At 56.6% G+C, this 1,775-nt stretch overlaps 1 protein-coding gene across 1 annotated transcript in view; it reads right to left on the minus strand.

The window, feature by feature from the left end:
• Window positions 1–1,775, minus strand: part of LOC103765061 (dysferlin) — a 63,491-nt gene that overhangs the window by 15,770 nt on the left and 45,946 nt on the right. The window contains exon 10 of the mRNA XM_029963727.1: window positions 74–271. Within this exon, the coding sequence (XP_029819587.1) occupies window positions 74–271 (198 nt within the window). The remainder of the gene's footprint in view (window positions 1–73; window positions 272–1,775) is intronic.

Genomic DNA, 1,775 nt, shown 5'->3' on the forward strand with positions numbered 1-1,775 from the left:
GGGCAGGGACACCTTCCCCTATCCCAGGTTGCTCCAAGCCCCGTCCAACCTGGCCTTGGACACTTCCAGGGATCCAGGGGCAGCCCCAGCTTTTCCAGGCACCATTTTCCAGGAATTTTTCCCTTCCTGCTGCCCCGGGAGGGATGGAGCCAAAAACCTCCCCCAGCTCACCCAAATAGTCGTCGAAGGAGAACTTGTCGTTGTCCCAGATCTGGAGGATCAGCTGGGGTGGGATCTTGTTTTCTGTCTTGTCCAAGCTCCAGAAATGCTCCTAAAATCCCACCAGGGGAAACAAAAGGATTGTCAGAGAAAGTGGGTAGAGGGAGTGGTTCCTGTCTTCCCATGGAAATCCTGGCACTCCTGGTGTGTCCTGCCCTGGCTCTGCAGGGCTGGAGCCACAGGACCTCTGGCTCTGGGCAGCTCTTGGATGCTCAGTGGGAAAGCCAGGATGCCTCTGGAAGGGGAGTTATCACCAGTTCATCCCTTAATTTACTGACAATATTTATCCTTTGGATACTCAGAGCTGTCAGAAACATGGAATTATGGAATTGTTCATGTTGGAAGGGACCTTAAATCCCACTCAGTCCCACCCAGGGACACCTTCCACTCTCCAAGGTTGCTCCAACCTGGCCTTGGACACTCCCAGGGATCCAGGGGCAGCCACAGCTTCACTGTCCAACCTGTGCCAGGGCCTCCCCACCCTCACAGACAGCAATTCCTTCCCAATATCCCACCTATCCCTGCCCTCTGGCACTGGGAAGCCATTCCCTGTGTCCTGTCCCTCCATCCCTTGTCCCCAGTCCCTGGGCAGCCCCTGCCAAGGCCTGACCACCCTTTCCAGGAGGAAATCCCTCCTGATACCCAAAAAGGAGCATCAGGACAGAAGGAGAGAGCCCAAAGCACTCCCAGAGCGAGGGTTTGTCATCCCTGGCCCTGCAAAGAGGAGGCAGAGTCAGGTTGGGATTCCTGACCCCCCCCTCCCAGGGGTATCCTGGTGGCAATTCCTCCTTCCACGCTCCTGCACCGGGGAAGTGCCAGAAAGGAGCAGATTTAACTAAACCCAGGAACCTCCAGCATTATCCCTGACCCCATAAATCCACAACTCGGATTCATTCCACGGGCCAAGATTAAATAAGAAAGGGGGGGAAACGTGTCCCACTCCAGGAGAACACAAATATTCCAGCTGGGAGGTTGTGGGAGCTTAAATCCCCCTGGAACTGGTTTCCCTTCCAGAGCTCCCCCTGGCTGGTTGGGTTTCACTGGAGCTCCCTTCCCTGCCTGGCTCTGGGAACACGGGCCAGGAATTTTGCACTGGAGCGTTTTATTCCCGGGCTTTAAATATTTTATAACCCAGAAACGCGAAATGAAGCCGATGGAAAGCTCCCTCTCTCCCCCTGTGCTGATGACATTCCTGTCCCTCCCTCCCTTGTCCCCAGTCCCTCTCCAGCTCTCCTGGAGCCCCTTCAGGCCCTGCCAGGGGCTCTCAGCTCTCCCTGGAGCCTTCTCTTCTCCAGGGGAACCCCCCAGCTCTCCCAGCCTGGTTCCAGAGCAGAGGGGCTCCAGAATCCTGGAATGGGTTGGGTGGGAAGGACCTTAAAGACCATTTCATTCCAACCCCTGCCCTGGGCAGGGACACCTCCCACGGGAACAAGGGGAAGCTTGGACCAAACTGCCCCTGGATCCTCAGGAGTGTCCCAGGCCAGGTTGGAGCAACCTGGGAGAGAGGAAGGTGTCCCTGCCCATGGCAGGGGTGGCACTGGATGGGATTTAAGGTC

The sequence above is a fragment of the Manacus vitellinus genome, unplaced genomic scaffold (assembly GCF_001715985.3).
Source record: "Manacus vitellinus isolate BGI_N305 unplaced genomic scaffold, ASM171598v3 scaffold_61_pilon, whole genome shotgun sequence".
In the NCBI taxonomy this organism is placed as follows: Eukaryota; Metazoa; Chordata; class Aves; order Passeriformes; family Pipridae; genus Manacus; species Manacus vitellinus.